Source organism: Calidris pugnax, unplaced genomic scaffold, assembly GCF_001431845.1.
Source record: "Calidris pugnax isolate Ruff unplaced genomic scaffold, ASM143184v1 scaffold19, whole genome shotgun sequence".
NCBI classification, from domain to species: Eukaryota; Metazoa; Chordata; class Aves; order Charadriiformes; family Scolopacidae; genus Calidris; species Calidris pugnax.
Window position 1 is genome coordinate 2,165,525 of NW_015090775.1, and position 21,710 is coordinate 2,187,234.

The following is a 21,710-nucleotide window of genomic DNA, read 5'->3' on the forward strand; positions in this document are numbered from 1 at the left end:
ACCATAGTCCCAGTACAGGACAACATATAGAGCTCAGGAAAACAGTGTGTTAATTATGATTAGCGTAATAAGCAGTGGTCACAGCACATTAGCTACCTAATGACTGTCAAGCATTTTGTAGGCACCAGAGCAAAGCTATTTTAGTGGGAAAAGGTTTTAAGTAGGTGACTTAAGAACTCTAAGTATTTATAAATAATTCCTCTTTTGCATACAGGATGAAAGAAGAAAAACACTTGTTAAAACAAAAAGCCCTGATGAATGGGTAACCGAGGTAGTGGTTTTTGACAAGAGATGACAACTCAAGAGCATTTAACAGTTCAGCACAGAGATGGCAAAAACAGCCTTAAAACTAGTTGTTTACACGAAGTGCTGAAGTGGTAAGAAGGAAGGTTTATGCGGAAACACTCTGAACAGATGTACTACACTCCATACAAACAATGCACTTTAATAAAAAAAAAAAAAGAAAAAAGGAAAAAAAAGACACACACACACACAAAAGCCCCAACCCCCAAACAGAAAACAAACCCAGAAACCCACCACACAACCCCCAAGCAACTCTCCTGCATCTCTGGATGCCTGCTTTTGAAGGGCGCATAACCCTTCTCTAACAGATTGCACCATTTGAATTATAAATCACCAACAAAATTCTTGTTGGGTTTAGGACTGTTTCCTATCAATTTCACAAAGGCAGAAAAAAAAAAGCAACACATGACTATATAACCTCTGCAATCCTTCACTGGAAGCCTGTGCAGAAGGAGGAAAAAAAAAATAAAATCTAGATTTCCCTGTGTCGCAACATTAGTCGATCCATCCCCTTCCAGCTGAACCCCCCCCTCAGCCATGAGACGTGACACGGTTCCTGCATACTCGGGTTGAATCCTTGTTCCATACAGCACTTGATCACAGTCTCCAATAGGATTATAAATGTGCTGTATGTGCAGGTCCAGTGCTGCCACCGAGATGGGAATCCCTTGTTTCACATCCCATACCTTGCTTACTTTCACAACTGTTTTTCGTTTAAGTTTGGGGTAGTTATTCATATTCTTATCATATTAATTGTAAGCAATATCCCATTTAGATCCAGGCATACATGCATATTTCAATGCAGTTATGTTTTTAACATTTTTTAAACGTAAGGTTAAGTACAGGGTAAAAAAAGTTTAAATGCCACCTTGGGAAAAGCAGCAATTCCTTTGCAAAATAGAAACAGCTCACATCTATCGGGTATATTTATATTTCTCAAATATATTAAAATTTTAAATATGACAGCTTAAACATCAAACACTGTGGTTATATAGGGGTACAAAGATATAACAATATGAATTTGAAACGCCCATACAGCTCATGAGTCCCATACGTTCACAGACAAGCTGCAATAGTCTGCGTCATCAACAGCAAACAATTGTTTCTGCAAGTGGTTTTGTTTTAAACAACTATTTGAAAATTACATGGTCTTTCAGAGGAGTTGGTTATTTATGAATCTCATAAGCTTCAAAGGGAAGAGAGTCAGAACTTGCAGAAAAATAATTTTAATAGATAAAGCAGGTAACGTTCAGAGTTGCAAAGTTTTCAGACAGCAGATTTTTGAAGTTAGCTTTTTATTCACTACAAACTGTATTTTAAATAATCAGAGTTACTTATTTATTAACTGGGAAAAGCAGGGAGGTACCTATATGTTTTAGAAACATCAACATATGTGTGATCTTTCCTATCATACAAACTAGGGGTGAAATTTGCTGACTTCTGAATTTAATTAAATGGGTAATTTTTCTAAATTTTTTGCCATGCTAGGTATTTCAGACTAAGTTTTTCCCTCTTTCAATTTTGAAAGTGCAGCAGTAATTTCTCCCTTCCCCCCCCCCCCCCCCCCCCACTTTTGGCTTGTTTTTGAATGACTCTGCTGCCAATCAAGATGTATCTGCTCCTTGCGAAGCGACGCAGCTCCCACCCGCTGGCAGGAGTGGGCTGAGGTGGCCTTTGTACCCCCCAGTTCTCCTTTGTACCCCCCAGTTCTCCTTTGTACCCCCCACGAAAACCAGCTGAAACGTGACCATGCTGGAACTGCTGGGCTGGGTGGACCCTGGACCTACACTCCGTAGAAGCGTCATATTTAACAAGTTTAGCTCCCAAATATTCTGTCTAAAGCCAGCCTCAACACAGCTATGACCTACTGCAAATCATACAAAAACCAGGCTGTTGCATATTAACTAGGAAAGCATCAAAACTCATCATTACCACGCCACGTATGCATAAGAGGACTACTTAATATATCACCAAAAGTTCTGGAATTTCCTAATTGCTAAGCATTTCCCTCTGCAAGACTCTTAACTTACTTGTCTGTATATATACATGTTCCTTATTCATATAAGGACTTCTATGCTAATGTAAATGGATGTATTTATACTTAGAACACAGTCTAAACTAATTTATAAATATTCCACATATTGTTTTAGAAGCAACATGTAGTGGAAAGCTTAAAAGCCTGTTCATGACTAGGTAATACCACCTAAGTACTATAATGGATATTCTCACCCCATTCGACAAGAAGTCTTTTGATTAATTAAGGAATATAGCACAAGATAAACAACATCAGGCATGTACATTAAATTATCTAATTTGGAGATATTTATTATAAATTACTGTAATAAACACATGCTGTAACAATCAAATTTGTTGCTACAATGCTCTATCTGTGTAACTACCATTTTTTAGCTATCCTTTAGTTATCCTTTTCAAGATAAAATTCTCATGGTTAATCTTAAGGAAAAAAAAAAACAGTAATAACGCTATAAAATCTGATTCATTTGTATCCAGAATGGAAAATAAAGCCCTTTAAAAACAAAGATTCACTTAAAATACACAGAAAATATTACTGAAGTATTTAAAGCGCAATATCAAAATTTTAACAGCAAGTATTTTAAAACAAAATAATGTGATACAATTCCAGTGGAGATGAGTGCAGTAGAGATGCATTGCAACATGACAAAAAAGTATTTTTCACAGAGAATTATTGCATATTTTGAAGTGGTGAGGGAAAGGAAATTCTTAAGTCAAACTGCAGTAGAGATGCATTGCAACACGACAAAAAAAAAAGTATTTTTCACAGAGAATTGTTGCATATTTTGAAGTGGTGAGGGAAAGGAAATAAAATTTTTTGTTTGAATTTTTTACTGATATTTAACTTCTCAGACCATCTTATTCCTGTGACCATTGTAGTCTTTAAGTCTAAGGGATTTTGCAATTTTTGCAAATATGACGAAAAATATGATTATGGGAACAAATCAGAGGAGATAAGTAATATGTGTGGATTAAATGATAGATAAAGCAAGTCTCCATTTCTTAAGTAAAATCCTCGTGTGGATTAAATGATAGATAAATCCTTCTGAAGCAAGTCTCCATTTCTTAAGTAAAATCCTTCATTTGTAAACCTAATTTCAGTTGATATAAAAGCACGTTTCAGCTTATTTTAGCTATCTGGACACTTGAGGGTTTTTTTTTTTTAGATGGATATATCTACATAAAAATCAATGTATGTATACATCTGTGTGTATATATACATATATAGGCTTTTAAAACACTTGCGTGTTACTAGTAAAAATACAGTGAACTTTCCAAATCTGAAAACATTTCCTCTGCCTGCACTCTCCAATATAAATAACGCTTACCGTGGCGAGAGACTTCCTCTGGGTGAACCTCCTCTGCCAACAAGGCTGCGGCTATTATCTCCGAGATCTTGATCTGCAGGGTAAATATTTCACAGCTGATAAATCGACTCCCTCTTAGATAAGAGTTTTAAAGCTGATGCAGATATTTTTAAAAATACCTTAAATCTCAACTTCTATCTGCCGTTACTGCTGAAGAGCGAATACGTAACGAGTTTAAGATTGCTGAACTGTAGCATGTAAGGTGTTGTCCTTACACATTTCTGAGGCTGTACCAGGCCATGGATTATGTTCACTTCTTTCATTCCTTTCAGTTTTACAGCACAGAAGCGTGGTTTGCATTTGCAGTACCCTCCCCTCAGCCACTTTTAATTTCTACGGTGAAAGTAATGAATCACAGCTGTGGACAGCTAATCTGTATGCTTATCACAGCAAATCCTGATGCTCTGTATTTTTTTAACACTTTGCATCCCAAAACAACTCATAAAATACGTAACGTATTAAACTTACCGCTGCCATCTAACAAGCACACGTTATTCTGCAAATTTACTGAAAACTTTATGTAAGCGTATAATTCACTAATTCCTATTTATAAGCAGAAGCACAGGAAAGTCCCTCGCTAAAAAGGTAGTAAAACAAACAAAAAAGGCCTCATTAAATATACGAAAACGTTTTGCTTGGAAGGACTCAAAAGGGTTATTTTCCCTATGGCCTCTCAATAAAATAACCCTATCTGCCCCCTTCAAGGTTGCCCTCCCCCTATTCTGAGTCAAGCGACCTCCGACCTCTCGGAGGGCAGAGACATGACTGATCCATTCTTGGTAAACTGCTAAAACTCCTTCCCTTCCCCCAAAGAGCCAGGACTACCAGGACATGTCAACAAATCCGTGCGGAGGGAAGGAAACAAAGCCGAGGCCGCGGCTCATTAAAAGGGGAGAGGAGAGCGAAGGGTACAAACCGCCACCACCGGTAAATATGCACCAGATTATTAAAACGCCGCCCAAGTTCTCTTAACGGGGATCTCTGGCACACCGAGTTGGATGTAATGCAATTTCATGAATTATGCAAATCAAGGTTTTAAACGATTCACGACAAAACCCAGAGCCGTGTTACTCTCCTCGCAAAGAGCTCCGAACTGAACACATCAATCACAGAAGTCACAGGAGACATTGTTGCATTCCTGCCTGCTGATGGCTCTGCTTAAACATTTACATTTCAGACACTAAAAAAAAAAAAAAAAAAAAAAAGGGGGGGGGGGGGGGGAGGGAAGGGAGGAGGAGGGGAAGAAGAGAAAAACCGAAAACCAAAAAAAACTGAAAACCGAAAAACCACGCTGTTCTGCAGGACAACCGAGAATTTACTTCCAACACAAAACAACTTCATACAGACATTTAAGAACTGAGCAGAGTGCAAAAATAAAAATTAACAGGCTTTTTAAAAAGCCTTCAGCCTGTGAAGCTGCCCGTGTGCCCCGGGAGCGGGACACTTACCTGCTTGGCTGGTTTCCGACTGAGCCATAAGTGCTGCCATCGCTGAGTTTGGGTTCAGCCTATTGCCGTACATGTGGGATGGAGGCAGACTGAGAGAAGATCCAGGTAGGGTGTTTGCCTACAAGAAACCAATTAAAACTTGAATCCTTTCTTTTTCTTTTTTTTTTTTAAATGGGGACAAACGCTAAATATATTTTAAAGAAGCTTTCTTAATGCACAATTATGACTTTTTTGGAAGTTGAATGTTTTTTTTAAAAAACGGAACGTGTTTAAAAGAAAAAAAAATACTATTTTCCATTTGTGAGCACAGAAATAGAACCGCAGTGCTTTGAAAATATATCAGGTTTTAAAGTGTGTTTTACTTGTCGTTGGCAAGACCTGTTAATAAAAAAAAAGTCTAATAAAAAAATTACTGTAGCAAATATTAAAAAATACCTAAATTGCATTTTAAAACAAGCACAGTGTAACAGGATGGGTAGATTTCCTTGCAATCCTGAAGTATGCACTCAATGCTAGGACTTAGTAGCACGGCGACCATGTGGTTATCCTACTAATTATTTAATCTTATTAAACCATTTACAAAATAAGGGCAGGTAGACAACAGATGTCTCACAAATGCTTGGGTTCCTTACATCACAAGCCGGCTGTGGAGGTCAAAAGGTCCAACTTTCAGCTCTATAGTTTAACTACACAGAGCCATATTTCCTTTGCTCGACTCCATCATTAGTAAAACCTGCACACTATTTTGTTACTTCCTATTTTGATAGACTTGGAAGCCTGGTGTTTTTTTGTTTTGTTTTGTTTTTATTTTAAAGAACGCAAACAGCCATTACAAGTATGTTTTCTATACAATAGGGGGCTCGCCGAATCACAGCTTTGCCCTGACCCCATATAAGGAACTGTATCTTTGGCAGTTGGCCAGCTCTACTTATTGAAGAGCTCCCAAAGTTTGTGTTCATTCATGTTGCTAACCACAATTCTGAAGGTCTCTGCTGGGACTTGTGCCAAACAAGCGAAAATGAACCCTTAAACAGATGAAGCTAAGGAGGCTGGCCAAAATCTTGCATAATCCAACGCAATAAAAATACCTTCTTCCTTGGCTGCTTATGCTTTTTCCCTTTCGAAGAAAAGATTTGTGTCAAATGCTGAGTTGCAGAGACAGGCAATCAAAGGAGAAAAAAAAAAAAAAAAAAAAAAGCCACGGCTGCTTATTAAAAAGGCATTTTCCTACCTGATAAAAAAATTATTTCAGAACAAAGAAAAGATTGCAATGCTGGGGGGGTTGGGGAGGGAATCAAAGATAGACAACCTGTGTGATCGCTGGTTTTAAAATGAATCTTTTAAGAAAATGTAAACAAGCTTTACAAAGGAAACTTTGAAAAATGAAAAAAGAAGGTGAACAGTAAGGAACTCAATTTGTGGGACATTTTGACATGTATAACTGCACACAAGAGACGGGGGAAACATACTGGTTATTACAGCAAAATATTACAGAGTATAAACTATGTCTCTGGAAAGAATCACACACTACCATTAAGTTTTGGCTTTCAGCCAACATATTAAACTTGATGAATGGACTTTTATGAATTCACACAACTGTTTTCAATGATGCTTTATTTACTATATACTGGTGAGAAATTGTGCCTGATACTTACATTCTTCTACTGTCACAAAGTTAGAAAAAGCCACAAGTAATTACTTAGAATGATCAGATTTTTTCCACTTTTTAGTTTAAAGGTATGTGCAAAATTGCTAGACGTGGAACTCAGTATCACTTCAAATCTGGATGTTTTTCTTTTTTTTACAAAAAAAAATTGCATGTCTTTAGTAGAATTAACCTGAATTAGTTGTCAATCTAAAAAATAATGCAGGCATTTCCACCTACCCAAGTATAACAGCTTCTTGAAATACAGTACATACTACTACTGTTGCTGTTGCTAAATAAGGGTGTGTGGAAGAGCCAATCATCACACTGAGTCAAGATACTATTTTTTATTTCAATTCTGCAGAATCAGATGCCAGGCATTTACCAACAGCCAGCACACCACACCACACCACACGGCTCCCACCGCCCAATATTTACGATGATAAAATACAGCTGATTGGTTAATAATGATTCGCTCTCCACTCCCAACTACACATATGCATTTAAGTCCATGTTTAAAACATTTAGGGAGGTTACCTGATTAGCATGCTCATTATTAACAAAGGGGTGTGTATTTTAGCATTACAATTACACAAGGTTAGTTTGGGATACACTCCTGGCTCTAGTCCAGAAGTTACATTCTTTGCCATCTTATATGTGAGTGAGCAATTGCAAAGAACACGTGAGACTCATTGTTTGGTTTCACATCCTATTCAAAGGGCAGGTACGTTCCCTGATGTCTCAACCCTGTCCCAAACGAAACTTCTTGATAAACTTTTAACTTTGTTCTTTAGACATCAAATTCCCCCTTTGAGACTTATGGTTCTGTTTTCTTACAGTCCCATAAATCTCACTCTTCAGCTTTTTTGCAGTTTTCCAATAATACTCCCTTTCATTTTCCTTTTAATTTCTCTAAAACAATCATCATCTATTTTCGTTATTAGTATTTGCTGTGGATTTTTATCCCTGATAATTTGCTTGCCTGAATTCAAACAAAAAATAAACACTGGATCATACAACAGTTTAAAATTAAGATTATCGCTATCACACAACTATTAGGAATAATTGTTTTAACCAGTTTAAATTGGGTAACCAGTATGTTAACCAAGAGAAATCCATTCCTTTCCTTTCATTGAATTTTGAGGCCAAATCCTTTAATCTTTGTATCCCTTCTTCCACTAGATGAGAATTATCTGAATCCTCTAACATGAAAAGATGGACATTCCCTGATTGATTCTTCCCCTCTTTCTCTTCCCTACAGGGACATTCATTTTTCTAGTGCCCTTCCTGTCAACAAATAGCACACTGATTTAAACCCAAAGGAAAGCCTCTTCGTACCCCATATCCCCATCTTGCCCCAGGACTCCCTGTGCCTCTTTCTCTGCAACCTCCTCTTCCCCTTCCCCATGTCCCACCTCTCTTACCCTCAACTGCCCATAGCCCCGTCCTTCCTCATTCCCTCTTTTCCCTCCCCACTTCTCCATCATCACATATCTTATAAGCAATTTCAATAAACTAAGAAATAGACATTCCCCCGGCTCCATCCGCCCTCCGCAACTCCCTTTCTAAATCCTGGGATGACTGGCCCACAAGCAACATGCCAAACATTCCCCGGCCTGCCTCCTCCCCTGCATCCAAGGCAGCCCACCTCTTAGCATCTCACATCATCTCTCATAAAAAGCTGACGGGCTTTCTTTGGACTCTTGTCTAACTTCATATAGTTTAGACAGATTCTTTGAGTTTGGGACCCCATACTGTATTCCGCACAGGCACTAGTGCTGACATTGCTTCAGTCCAGCCCCTCCCAACTCAGCATTCCCGATCCCATTCCGGATCCTTCCCCAAAGGCAGGCACTGACTAGGATCCTCCCGCCTGCTCCTTTTTCCTCCCTCTTCTTTTGCCTTATCCCATTCCATTCTCCTTCCTCCCGCAGTCAAAAAGGTATTCAATAAAGCCTGCACACCTCCCCTGTTAAGATTGTGAGTCAACATCATAGTTTCCAAGAGCTGACATGTTTCTTCAGGGTTATTTTGGTATGATCCAACCGATTGTTTCCGATTTAACAGGTCAGAGGTAGTAAAAGGGACATGTACTGAAACTGGTTTATCATTTACCTCTATTGCTTGTCTCAAGGGCACCTGGTATTGCTGGTTGGGAGTGTCCCTGAGTTCTACTTGAAATGGGGTTAAAGTTTTCCTTTCCCTTCTTGCCCTTTTTCTTGATCCCCTCCTGAACTTCCCCGTTCACCTCCTGTCCCTACCTCAGGGTTACAGGGGGGCGGGCAAGAGGGAACCAGCAGTTCAACATCCTCCGGTTCAGCCCTTCACAACGTACAGACACTTGTTTTTTCTCCTTCTCCTCAACACATGGAATTAACGTATCTCTTAATCCACACTTTTTCTGAGTTTTGGGATCTCCATACAAAGTCACAAAAGCAGCAGTGTAAGGCACTTCATCCCGCCTTCCCAGTCGGCAACAAAACAACACCAATTGCAATATAGAATTAAACTGCTAAGTCCCATTTTTTCAGCCATTGCTCATCATCATCCAATTTATAATTTGGCCACCATTGACTACAGTGTCTTTTCATTTTCTCATGAACCATCGGATCTCCTCTGAACTTGTTCCAATTTTTTTAAATACAACCCAAAGGACTAAGGGGAGGACTCATGGATTGGCTTGATCCCATACTCCGCTTACACCTAAACCAACGTTTCCTCTGCGTGTACTTGGCTCTGACTTCAATTTGTCAGCAAAAATTTTTTCCTGTTACCAAGTGTCTGTGCACAACTTTGTAATTTTCCATGGAAGTAATTAAATTTAATACTCACCAATCCAGGAATTTGTCCCTTTTCACCCTTGACACAAATATCTCTTAAGCGTTGCACCTTTGAGTCATTCACCACCCCGACACCAGAGGGGATTCGGAGGAGCCCCTGATCAACTGATTGGAGCACACTGGAGTCCTCTCCGATCCAATTCTCTGCTGCCAGGGTCAGCAGGATGATCCGGGCAAGGCCCTATGGCTGTCCCATCCGGGGTGCCAAAATGTTGTCCCTAAATAAGGGTTCTTCACCCAGTGTGGGAGAGCCAATCAACACACTGAGTCGAGATACTCATTTTTAATTCAATTCTGTAGAATCGGGTGCTGGGCATTTACCAACAGCCAGCACACCACACCACACCACACCACACCACACCACACCACACCACACGCCTCCCACCACCCAATATTTACGACGATAAAATACAGCTGATTGGTTAATAATGATTCACTCTCCACTCCCAACCATACATATGCATCTAAGCTCATATCTAAAACCCTTAGAGATGTTGCCTGATTACCGTGCTCATTATTTACAAAGGGGTGTGTATTTTAGCATTATAATTACACAAGTTTAGTTTGGGATACGCTCCTGGCTCGACTTTAGTCCAGAAGTTATGATTTTTTTGCTATCTTATATGTGAGTGAGCAACTGCAAAGAGCACGTGAGACTCATTGTTTGGTTTCACATCCTATTGAAGGGCAGGTACATTCCCTGATGTCTCAACCCTGTCCCAAACAAAACTTATGGATAAACCTTTAAGTTTGTGCTTTAGACATCACTGTGACACTCACTGAGGAAGGCAGCAATACTGCACAGCTCTTGATTTTTTTCTTGATAAAAGCCTATAGTGCGATTCCAACTCAACTATTGCTGCTCACGAGCAACCTTCAGCTGTTGACCTCTCGAAACCAAACCAAACCTCAAAAAAAAATGTATTTTTTTTGTCAAATCCTTTCACTGAAGAAACCTTGCAGAATTTCATATTACAACATTCAACCATTATTTGTTTCCATGTCTAAGAGACAAGACTAACAAAATAAATATATCTATATATACATTATTTACATAAATTCGTTGAGGTTACGAATTCTACGAATATAGTTTGTGCTATTTTTTTTTAACTACAAACACCAGTTCTTAATTCTGTTTTGTTTTACAATATTTCTATATTCTCTTAGAATATAGAATATACTTCTCTTAATTCTAGTAAAGCTACTGCTCATGTTTTACAAAGAAGGTGCTATGCTTACTCTCACTCTCACTCTCACTGCAATTCACCCCAAGGCTGCTTAAAACTGTGCAATGGCAACTACATATTAATTTATGATGGCAGGGCAGTTATAATCAGCAAAAATACCTGTTTATTTGACTGAAACATGCCCAAAATGCTTAAGAACTTTCTAAAAGTATCTAAGTATCTTGAAAGTAGTTGCTAAAGTCTGTTGAATAACCATCACATCACAAAAGAAAAGACATCAAAGGAATTAAACAATGTCTGCTAAGTGCGTTGATATAACAGATAAAAAAACCTAGCATGATTTAAACAGTATCTAAGATCTTGAGTTTTTTCGGAAGTGGTGGTTCACCCTAAACTTAATCCCTGTTTATACTTCAAAATAATAGTAAAGGTGTCCTACAACAAGTCAGAACTACAAAAGTTCTTGTGCCATCATGTATTATACGCAACTCGCAAAGGGAAAAGTCACATTATTAAATTGCTCAAGTAAGCTGGAGGTAAATAGAAAGTTCTAAACCAGTTGTTTTAAAAGGCAATGTAAAATGACAAGAATAACGATTTGTGAAGCTTTATAATGCATGTGACGACTTCATCTGACAGGAAAGTAGAGGAGGTGGAGTGCTACATTATTTAAAGGTGAAATAGGAGCATCATGTTTCACCCACAGCCGAAACAAGCTGTAGTGAGCATTTATTAAAAATGCACAATCATCCTGTCAATACATATTAAGGGCACAAGACTGAAACGTTCTAAAATGGAGAACTTTTAAAGCTGTAGTATTCTTTATTTCAACTGATTCTATTTAAACAATCAACACAATACATGACCAAAATGTATGAACTAATAAAATAAAGTGACTGCTAAGTATTTATTTTGAAAAGGCAGCAAAATGTTCCTGAAAAGATTTTAGCAGAAGGATTTAAGCCCATCTAGAGGTATATAATACACTGCTTTCATTTATGGCATGTTCAATAAATCAGTAAAGCAATAAGCAGCAGAGCAGCACAGAAGGAAGATACACCGTAATTCACAGAGTGCCCGAGTGCAATAAGAATAAATGATTGATGTTTGATTGATGCTTAAAAACACTTCCTCTACAGCAAGAGGGAAAGTGCAACTATATTCTTCTAATTAAAGAAGGGGGCTTGCAAGTTAACTAGATTTAACTCCTATATGTAAATATCTCAAATATTTAGAGTAGTTTTATATTTGTTTGCCCCTTAAATATTTAGAGTAGTTTTATATTTGTTTGCATCACTCCAAAATGATATTTTACTGTAGCAGTATGACTATAAAGTCCCCCAAGTTGGCAACTACTTGCATCCATAAATGGATATTTACTTAAATTTCATGGGGAAACAGTTGCTTCATTTCAAAAGTTATATGTTCTTTAAGCAAAAAAAAAAAAACCTAAGAGGAGAAAAATGAGACAATACTTAACTGTATGCAATTAGATTAGGTCTCCAAAATTTGAGAACCTTTGAGCATGCCTATTCCCCTGTTCCTTTCAAGTTTTATGCTATGAAATATTTTCTGATAACAGGCCTCATTTCTGTGTCAGCTCCACACCAGTAAGGTTTTAATACTCAGCGTGTGATGAGAGATGAAACCAAGTGTGAACAACTTTCGGGTCCCATGAGTAGGCTGACTGTTGAAGCTGTCAGGTTCAATTGCATCATTCCACATTATTCAATGCCCCAAACTGCTCCCTAATTGTTAGGGGCTTAACATATTCAAAACCATTGTTTAGGCTAATGCTGAAATGCCTACAGTTGAGTTTCCATAAAGAAAGGGGAGGGATTTAATTGTAGTTAAACCATTACTGAACTCTCCTCCTTTTATGATAGGACAACAAGGATGGCCGGAACAACCAATTCCGAGACAGCTTCTTAATCAGTTTATATCCAATCAACATCCTTTCTCCTCTCTGCTTTAAAAATAGTCATTGCTATATTGTAGGTTCGCATTATATTATGATGATGCTTTACAATTAGTGACAGATCACCTAATTACCTACTCCAGCCAATATCTATTTGTCAACAATAATTTCAAAGGTTATTTTAATTCCTTGTTTAAAATAAAAACATATCATTGCTCCTGCACCGTCTATATCCCTTGAAGTCTGAGTACCAGATTAATGTGGTTGGGGTCATACCATTTACCAATCATACCAGGTTCTTCATTACAGTATGATAACGGGATAGAAAGCACAAAACTTGTGTTACCCCTAGTAACACAAAGAAAAGAAATCAAGAGCACTGGATTAGGTTCTTCATTACAGTATGATACTGGGATAGAAAGCACAAAACTACCCCTAGTCACACAAAGAAAAGAAATCAAGAGCACTGGATAGCACCAGCAACTACTTGTTAAGGCCAACTAGTACTGAAAACAGTATAAAAAAAATTGATGCATATGAAGTCTAAAGCAAAATTTTCTGCAAACTACACTTCTGAGAAGATGTTACTAATCCCTTCCATGCAATTGTCTAGGTTCATGAAATATGGAAGGAAATTCAAGCACTAAAACAAATATTAATACCAGTTTACTTCATCAAGAAGTCACCTTTAGCTGATGTATTTTGGTCAACGGCAAGCAGCATTTATCTGAACAACGTACTACTGAAAGTAACATCAACATTAAAACCTGTGTTGCAGTTAAAAGAGCTTAGATATTTAAACTTATTAACTCAATGTACATAATGATAATAAAAAGTTGATTATATAAATATAAATCAATTGCTTTTCTTGAGAAGTAAAAAGAGCTGCCTATTCAAATGATAGGAGCAAAAGCAACCTGGCCTTATGTTTCCTAGTTTAACCTGGACAAGTGAAAAAAAGTGACTTTTCATCCTTAGAATATTCAAGGGCAGCTACGCTATGGGGAGCATATAACTGTTGGCTTTTCCTGGGTGTTCAGTACAATGGAAAGAATGTGCTATTGCTTTCTTTTATTCTTTCAGGACTTCTGGTACCATCTTTACCTTCATTTAGGAGATGCTGGGGAACCACTGCTCCACATCATCACTTGCCTTCTCCGAATTCTGTTAGGACTTCGTCTGGGACAGCAATACACACCCACAGAAGGGTGCTCAGACTGCACTGAATTGCAGCCATACAACCACATTTCTAAGAAGCTCAAGAGGAAGTTCTACCACATCAACAGCTTTTCACCCACCACTCAGCTTTTGAGTATTTTCACAACAAATATGGAATTCACTTGCAAATCTTATCTATACCTTGTTTCCAATGAAAAACGTTTCCAGTTTCCTGTCTGTTTTCCTGTATGCCAAGTAATACAGGTGGAATTAAGGACAACACAGAAAATTCTTAATAAAATACTGTTCCGACATTTCTTCTAAAAATTATCATAAGACTTTTTAAAACAACTTGCACAACATAAAATAATATTAAAATGCTGCACGACGAACACTATTTATACATTTTAACTAAACCGATACTTTCATTTACACCTTTTAAATTTGCATTTTGGCTTTCATAGTTATAAGTTGAATATAATTCATTTTTTTCACCAACTATATAGACTTCTTGAGTAAACCAGCCTATAGCACTACTGATGACTGAAAGCAGAAAGTGTACTTTTTACAGCTAACCTCACCTCACCTGCTATCATCCATACACCACCAATGTGAGTCAACCCCAAACATGCACTGTAGTCTTTTACTCATTCTTTCTAGGAAAGCAATACTGGGACTGAAAAGACAATCCATCCCATACTGCCTCCATTACCATCCAAGCACTTTGAAGTCCTTAAAGTTTGGGGTTTTTTTTAAAAAACAGATAATCAAGGTGCAATTTTTCAATAAATTTTTTTCACTAACTGCTGAAATAAAAGAATTAACTGAAAAGCTTAATTCGGAGGTTGGAAAAGTTCAAATGAAACCAGAAAAATGGTTTGTGATATCTTAGAAGAAAAAAGCAACTTTTCAATCAAAAAGAGCATTAATTACAAATGTACAAATTATTATAATTAAAATCTGTCAGGAAAACTGTACACGTGACATGTAAAATCATCTTATGGATACATTATTCACATCATTAGTACTTTTTATGTTGTGAGCAAAAATAAATACCTTGAACTTCTAGCTGTAATGAAGACTCTTGCTTATGAACAAGCAAATAATCAAATACTGTCTTTGAGAATCAATTGTTTTGATTAAATGTACAAATAAATCCTTCAATTAAATGAAACCATCTAACCTTCTTACAGCAGTACTCAAATATTTTCCAAGAAGGGCATGAATGAATGCAACTGGGAAACACAGTGGGATTTGAAAGGCAAAATGAAAAATTAATGGCACACCTACAGAAACTAATTTATACCTCTGCCCACTGTACAACAAGGGCACATCAAGTCATTAAAAACCACATGGGTAGAAGGCCTATCTTCCAATAACGTGAAAAAGCTATAACCTCAACTGTAGCATGGGTAGAAGGCCTATCTTATAACGTGAAAAAGCTATAACCTCAACTGTACTACCAGTTCACTCATCTCTTCCATGTTACGCAATTAAAATCTATTTATTTACAAACTAGGCACAAAACAAGACTTGGACAAAAACTTACTAGAATGCTACCTCATTAAGAAGTCTTCTTTGTTTGATTGCTTTTGTTTTTTAAAAAGGAGGCTTAACAGAGATAAGACCCTGAGATTTTTCCACCTCCCCCACAAACCAAACTGAAAACAGAGCTATCATTCCAACACAAATCCCTTTTACCTCAAGTTTGTTCCTCCATCCTTTCCATCTACCTCTGTCTTCATAGCACTTAACCTGTATGTGCTCTACATAGACAATGGAAGCAATCTTACCCAAGAATCTGTTTTCCTTAAGAACACTAACACTATCAGGAATCACAATTTCACTCTCATATTGACTAGCAGAAAGAATGAGTTGATTAGGAAACAAACCCAGTATACCCGTACAGTAATCTATTTTCTTCTCAGGAGTATTCCAAAGAAAATCTGACATTCATAATATGGCAAATAATGGATGTGAGAGAAAAGGAACTACTTTCAAGATCATCTATAATTTCAAAAATAGTAATAATAAAGAATCAACCACTTATTCACAAACGCTGACATTTTAACTTCCCTAAATAAACCTCAATAGTCTTTGCTATTTAAGCGATGAAACAAACACCTACGGTAGCCCAATTACTGCTGTGTAAAAATGCTTGCAAGATTCTCAACATTTTATGTAAGGCCTATAAGGACACTGCCTGAGCAACGGACTTTAAAGCTTGTAACAAAGCGTACACCATGTAAACTTGAAATCTTTTTCAAGTCAAACCTAAACATCCAGTTTCATCTAAATACTTCCCACCGCATACAGACTAGAAAATTTCACATTTTTCACATTCAACACCATTACTATTGTCTCAGGCAGCTAAATTGAAGTAGTGCTACACTCAGTTCAACGAAGAGGTCAATGTGCCTCAGTTGCCTGGAGACTGATGGTTGCTACAGCAGCACCAGATAAGCCAAGCTAAATAAGCTTCAGCTTGAAGGCAGAAAACATTTATTGCTAGACTGAAACGTTGATGCAGTTGTCTCAGCATGCAGCGCTGCGCAAAATCCTGCAACCGCCTTTCAGAATACCTGCATATTGCTGAAGTCTACGTGAAGACAATCTTACCGAAGAAAGAGAAAAATAGAAAAAGGAAAGATTTTAATTGGGCTAAATACAAGAGAAAAATACAAAAAGGAAAGATTTTAATTGGGCTAAATACTAGATTACTTGCAACTATGATTCCTTTGTTCTTCTAGTTGAGTCACATGTTAGAAGGAATTTTCCCTCTGGCTGTAAATTCTTCCTCCTTGCTGCTCTCCTCCACCCCCACCCCAAAAATCCTCAGTTAGACTGAATGAAAAGAAAATTAGATTTTTACCCGTTTTGCCTAGAAGTAAAAAGGAATTAAAACAGCTTTTAAGTGACAAACAAGACAATGTAGATGCAAAAACCTCTAGTAGCATGGTTCTTTCACATTTTTAATTTTGCAAGACTCTTAAATTTAAGTGGCTGTGACACAAATACAGTTCAGTGGTTTTGGAAGGAAAGTCACAATTTTGCACTGACATCTTACACCGCAATCCCAAACCCCTCTCTGTCTACTACACACTGAGGGATTATGCATTTTAGCGCACTTTCTAAATCTCCTAGTGCTGGCAATTTCCTGTGGCAATGAGTCCCAAGGATGAGCAACATATTCTATTAAGAATGATTTCTTTTTGTTCTGGATGTGCTGTCTTTTCCTTTTAGATCTTTTTCTTAAATTTTGAGTTTAGGACAGAGTAATTTCAGCATCCAAACAGTCTGTGATCCATATTGATATTTTACCTTTGACGCAGTGGGTAGGAAGGCTCTTTAGAGAGATCTTAGCATCAAGAGATGTTTTGGTAGTCACATAAAATATGTTAATTGGTTTTCACATATCCATAGTTTCTATTGAATAGAGAATTCTAGTACCGCAGTAAGGACATTATTTCCTTTTTCTGAAAGCATGCTGCTTAAACCATGCAGTATCATGATCTCCAGATGTTTTATTAGCCGCTTTTTAATTACCACTCATATCAGAGGTAATACAAATGCAGAAAATACAACCAAACTGAAGACAAATTTGCAAAACCTCTTACTTTTATGTTGGATCCTAAAAAACCAAACAAAACAAATCAAACCAAAAAAACATGTCCACCAACACACCACACACTGTATGGGAATGTATAAATTGAACTCTAAAAAATTAACTAATGGAACTTAGAAAACACACTGTTTATCTGCAGGAAAGATTACTTAACTCATTAGATTACATCAAATGAATTAGTATAAGCGCAAGGAAAAGACTGGTACAACCTGATGTCATGATCACCATATTTTAGAGAAATTTATTAATACATTAACATATTATCACAGGCACTGTTTATGCTTTGCATACATGACTGATATCTAGGTGGTGAGAGGTTTCACCAGGAAGTGGCCTAGAAAAATGTAAAAGGAGCTTAAGGCTCTTCCTAAATTATGGAAATCATCTCTGATTACATGTCCAGTGCAATTTACCATAATTAGGATAAGTTCCTTTGCATTACAAGAAAGGATTGCTGCTTAAATAAGTTTGTTGAGGTAATTTCAAAGTCTCTAGTTTTAAGTCTTATGATGTTATGATCCAAAGGTGTCTGCAAGAGTATTATACCAAGTTCTTAACGTGAGCCATTACACATGGTTGCAATGTGTACCGTTGGGAGCGAAGCAAGAAGCTCACTTAGGCAGCCAGCCACCTCGTGCAGGTTACTTTAACTCTGAGATCGTCACATCTGTCACATTCCCTTGTCCTAGAACTGAGGGCAATTTGTCTTTTTTCGTGTATTCATTCTACTTCCCAAAGAAAAGTTCATTTAACACTGACAGTTAATAGACCTGCCATTTTCTAGAGTACCCACAGAGAGGATGGCCCAGAAACTTTCCTTACATTTTCACCTGCCCAGCTCTAGCAAACTCCAGATGCTTAACCCAACATTTTCCTCCTTTCATCACATTTTCTTTGAGCCAAATATTTAACTTTTTAAAAAAAGGGGGGTGTGTATGTTTCTCTGAGCAAATCTGGGAAACACGAGTGGATGGAGGAGTTCCTTCCTTGGCCATACTGACTTTGAGAACGTGACATCCATAATTTGAGGCTACAGCTGCAAACTTGGCAGCAATACTGCATTTTACTGTCCTGTGAAAATGCCCAAATCCTTGCAAAAAAAACCCTTTTGACTTGAATTTTCAGCAAAAACTACTTGTTAAAAATGTACTCTTAAACTCCCTCAATTCCACCCCTATTTTGAAAGGTAAAAATAAGACTGCTCCCAAAACTGCTACTGTGTTGATAGGGACAAGAACTAAGAATAGAGCTCCTTTTTCCTGCATTTTCACTTATTTTCCCATGGGTGCCAGAACAGAAAAGAAAAAAGAGACGGTTCCCTTGATAATATGCAAAATTATGAGTAAACTCAATGATGACAAGAAAAAAACCACTAAAACTGGAAGCCAAAAATCGTGTAAACTACTGATGTGGAGAAAGAGCAAGGGACTATTGAGATCCAAAATTAGGGACTAGACTAATTCAGAAAGTGAGAAAATAAAAACCATGGGACAGAAACATCTGAAACATCAGGTGCCCTACATTCAGAATCTGAAAAGATCTCAGGATTCCTGAGCTTTTACATTCCTCTATTGTTAACAAATAACTCCAAACCTATTGAAAAAAAAATAAGCCTTATCTCCCTCTAAAAGCTGGATCAGACAAAGGAGGATAACCACCACTATATGAATGCTAAAGAAAACCCTGCTGTTTTCCTTCTGCTCCTAAGGGGAGTAAAGCCAAACGAACTTAAGAAGGGATAATGGAAGTGATTAAAGCAAACTTATTTCACTTAGAATTGCAACTGAGTAGCAGCACCTTCCCAATTATCACATCTCCACCAGGGAGGCAATAGTTCATTACACTATGTTGAAGTGGACCTATCTATCGTGCCATAACAAATAAATCCTGGGCTAAAAAGAGTAACTAAACAGCAACGATTCAGTTTCCCTATCTCTGTGCAAGCCATGAGCACTGCTGTTATAGACACTTCTTGTCCTTTTCCTTCCCTTTATTAGCTGCTTCTGTGGCAAAGGAAACACAGCGCATAAAGAGATGGGAACTTAGGAAGAAAATAAAACAGAAGCTGCAGAGGAAGAAAAACAGCTTAAAAAAGAAAGAAGAATCCACTAGCAAAACACCATTTTTCTCTCTGTCCTAAGAAAGAGAAAATAATCTTTTGGATTGTATCTGTGAAACAGGCTAGTGACAAGTATGTGCAATATTGCTGGAAATTGCCTCCCAGATGTGCTTATTACAGTCACTAAGAGAACAGAGACCACAGATACATGGGAGATGGTAAAAAAAAAGTCACAATTTGATCATATTAAATTTCCAAAATAAGAATAAATCCTGAAAAATTCAAAATAAACTGAGATTGCTCGAATGTGAAGATCATACATTACTGAATTTTACAACATCAGCACCAAAGAGTCAATGAGCTACAAATGTTTAAAATAAAAGGCTGTATGTCTTAAAGAAACCACTACATGCCATTTCCACTCCCACTAAAAATACTATTGAAATGAGATGACAAGATACTTAAATGCATTTTTTTCTTAAAAGGAATACAGTCTGAAAGATGGCTTTAATAACCAATGACTGGAAGAAGAGCCAGTCAAAAGCCCTTACTTCCATTTCTGCAGTTTGATCCTGTGTTCTGAACACAGAGACACCAGAAACAAATGGCCACAGAACACTAGTAGGGTAATTACACTCATTTAAGTCATCAAAAAGAACAGACAGCTTCAACCAATTTCAATCTCAATCTCGACCAAAGTAGCAAACATTTCATTAAAAAACACTACCTCTACTAAGTCAAGCTTAAAAAAAACATAAAATATTGAATCTAACAACCACCATTTCCTGAGAAAGCAGAAAAAATATCCTGCTGTACAATCCCAACAGATACTGAGGCACCCAGGTCATCGCTTTTTTTATGAACATATATTAATCACTAAGAATAACTTGTCAGAAAGAGCAATACAGCAAACCGTCACAGAAAAACACACAGGTTGACAAACATTTCTGCTATAATTATGAAACACAAGGAAATCTTTGAGATAACTCAGCACAGGACCTCGGAGTGGTGCGACTTGTGACTTGGCTTAACAGGGAAAAAGTAAGACAGTATCCAAAATGCAAATGCAAGGAAGTGATTTTTCTCAACAGCAGAGCACAAACTAATATTCATGCATAAGTTAAAGGCATGCTTCTGAGAGAAAAGACAGTAGTTTGGGATACAGTAATTTGCTGTTACATGGAAAACAGGCTGTACCGACAAACACATGGTCAAGAGGCCCAATTCATAGAAAACCGGGAGGAAATATTTGTGTGAGCTGTACCTTCTTCTCTGTATGCCTTTTTTCCTATATTCTTGCAATTGTTAAATGCATTGTTATGCTAATAAAGCCTCACTGAATTAAGCAGTGTAACCTATTTGAGGCTATGCTCAAGACACATAAAAAAGAGAAACAGGATGCAAAAAAACCTGCATTTCCAGCAAGTGGCATTTTTACTAGACCACTGATTCCCACCTGGTGAGGAACACCAGCATTTAAATTCAGTTATGGCACAGCATGGAACACAAGCTAATAATCTCTTCTGGATTTATTAGATCAGAATAAAAATTATGAGTGGCATGAGGGAGAAGAAAATGAGACACAAGAAAAGGTGATTGCAACAAGGCCTATACTGTCTTTTTGTCTTGAAAAAAAATCTTTAAAAAAAAAGCCAAACAAAAACCACAGTATGGGAACTATCGTACTAAACAGAATGAAAGAATCAAAATCCAGGATTATCAAGTTGTTGGGCTTTTTTAAGCTTTGAAATCAGTGTTATGTAGTTGTTGAAGGAAAAAGCAGCACTTGAGGGTTTCAATCACTGAAGTTTTATATGGACATAGCAATTATTAAAAAATAGCAAAGGCACAGTAGCATTGCCTAATTTTCTCACTTTAGGACAATTGCTTTCAATTGCTTACAATTTTTCTTAATACTGTGAACAAAATTTTCTGCATTAAACGTCTACCATAACCTTCCAATCAAAATAGTTCAGACAATTTTGAGACTAAATCCATGGAAAAAATATTTCTGTTTTTATATTCTCTCTAGAGTGTCTTAACACCCTTGCTTTGAAAAAGGGGTGCAAAAAAATCTATCCAAAATTGTCAGATTTATGATTTCCCCAAAATCATAATTACAAATG

At 37.3% G+C, this 21,710-nt stretch overlaps 1 protein-coding gene across 2 annotated transcripts in view; it reads right to left on the minus strand.

The window, feature by feature from the left end:
* Positions 1-21,710, minus strand: part of MLLT10 (myeloid/lymphoid or mixed-lineage leukemia; translocated to, 10) — a 146,859-nt gene that overhangs the window by 15,734 nt on the left and 109,415 nt on the right. For both annotated transcript variants that reach the window (XM_014946217.1, XM_014946224.1), the window contains exons 12-13: positions 5,153-5,270; positions 3,666-3,738 (exon numbers count right to left, since the gene is read on the minus strand). In XM_014946217.1, coding sequence (XP_014801703.1) covers positions 3,666-3,738; positions 5,153-5,270 — 191 coding nt within the window. The remainder of the gene's footprint in view (positions 1-3,665; positions 3,739-5,152; positions 5,271-21,710) is intronic.